This window comes from Cynoglossus semilaevis, chromosome 11 (assembly GCF_000523025.1).
Source record: "Cynoglossus semilaevis isolate Cse_v1.0 chromosome 11, Cse_v1.0, whole genome shotgun sequence".
In the NCBI taxonomy this organism is placed as follows: domain Eukaryota; kingdom Metazoa; phylum Chordata; class Actinopteri; order Pleuronectiformes; family Cynoglossidae; genus Cynoglossus; species Cynoglossus semilaevis.
The window spans coordinates 3,448,337-3,449,963 of NC_024317.1; the positions used below are offsets into that span (position 1 = coordinate 3,448,337).

A 1,627-nucleotide genomic window follows, 5' to 3' on the forward strand; every position below is an offset into this window, starting at 1 on the left:
CCCCCCCGCCCCGACATCATGGACTCAGGATCCTTCCTTCTCCTCTGTGGAGGTCAGGCTCAGAGAATCAATTTTACAGATCTTTTCTGCACAAAATGGATTCACCGTCTCACATGAGCTGCGTTTGTTTCACAGATCAGTCGACGCGTCGTCTGCTGCTGCAGGAGGAGGAGGAGCGGCCTGGAGGCTGCAGTAGAAGATGGTGCACGTGCACGTGTACGTGCACAGATGACTGTAGACGGTGACAGGTCAACAATCTTTTTATCTCTTTCTTTCTTCTTCAGTTGAAACAGAACGATGACGTCTGATATGAACTGTTTGCCATTATTGACTAAACGTTTAATTGCCGATTCCGATTGGTCACATGATCTGGGCTTTCATTGTCGGAGGAAAAAAAAACAATAACAATTCTTTCATAAATATGCTAACGTCAGTTAAATGTCAGCACAGAGACTGAAGACCTGAACATCTCTGTGGGAACAGACTGGCTGGAGACAGCATGAAGAATGAGAAAGAACATGTTTTTTTTTTCTTTTCGTGTCCTGTACTGTGTAAAACACAGAAACCACAAATCAACGTAGGAGTGTTTTAAATAATAAGGATTTATTCAGAACAGTTTAAATATCACGTACAGGAAGTGAAAAAAAAAATAAACAATAAAGTGACTGTGGAGTTCGTCTGGTCCGGACTTCAGTGGTTCAGATGTAGCCAAAGATGTCCTGGCAGATGATTGGCTGTCGACTGCCCGACTTCATCAGGGCGGTGAAATGGTAAAAGTCGGTGTCCAGGTGGTTGATGCCTGAGTGGGACTGGTGGAAAAAAGGAACTTTGGGCTGTGACGCCACCACCGGGCAGGACAGACGCTTGGCAGCGTTAGCAGTTCTGTTGACATGTGGGGCGGAGTCGGTGGACCTGAGCCTCACCCGCTCCTCCACGCTCCTGGACAGTCCGGCCAGCTTCCTCCTCATGTTGACGAAGAAGCCTTTGCCCAGTTTACTTCTACTGGTGCTGGGCTGCAGGGCGGGGGGCTCGGGGCAGTCGGGCAAATCCATCCAGTTCTGTATTAGGTCTGCGAAACTGTTGTCGCCCAGAACTAGTGGTGACCGGTTCCGTCCTCGGGTCAGTAAAGAGTTCGTCCAGTCCTCTGGATCCGTGGCCTCAAACGACGTCCACCTCTCCAAACAGGCGTCGGAGGTGGACTTGGGTCTGACACGCCCACTGGGGGCTCTGTTCGTGCGGAGGCAGGCCGAGGAGGACACCCGCACGTTCCTGGTCCGTCTGAGGACGACCACGTCATCCTGCCACGACGCCTCAGAGTAGCCGGAGTCAAAATCCAGACTTTTACGGCTGTTGCGAGATCCCTGCCCCAGTCTGAGGCTCAGACCCAGCCGACTGCTGGAGTCCTCCTCGTTCTCCTCCTCGTCCTCGTCCTCCTCCTCCTCCAGGGGACTCGCCAGACAGCAGGCAGAGTCGTAGGTAGAGGCCGTGCTGGCGTTGGACATTCGCAGCCGTGTTCGCAGTTCCTGCTGCATCGCCCGGCGCTGACAGGCTCGGGCCACGGCAGAGTGGTACGGCAGCGCGGGCGGGTGGGGGGCGGCGGGGGGGGGGGGGGTGGGGGCTGGCTGTG

The 1,627-nt window shown here is 54.0% G+C and overlaps 1 protein-coding gene across 2 annotated transcripts in view; it reads right to left on the reverse strand.

Moving 5' to 3' along the window:
* Positions 1-578: 578 nt before the first annotated feature.
* LOC103385911 (PAK4-inhibitor inka2-like) overlaps positions 579-1,627 on the reverse strand; it is a 3,742-nt gene continuing 2,693 nt past the window's right edge. Inside the window, exon 3 of one of the 2 annotated variants that reach the window (XM_017036481.2) lies at positions 579-1,445. In XM_017036481.2, the coding sequence (XP_016891970.1) occupies positions 699-1,445 (747 nt within the window). In that variant the 3' untranslated portion in view covers positions 579-698. The remainder of the gene's footprint in view (positions 1,446-1,627) is intronic. The other variant, XM_017036482.2, reaches the window with a different exon arrangement.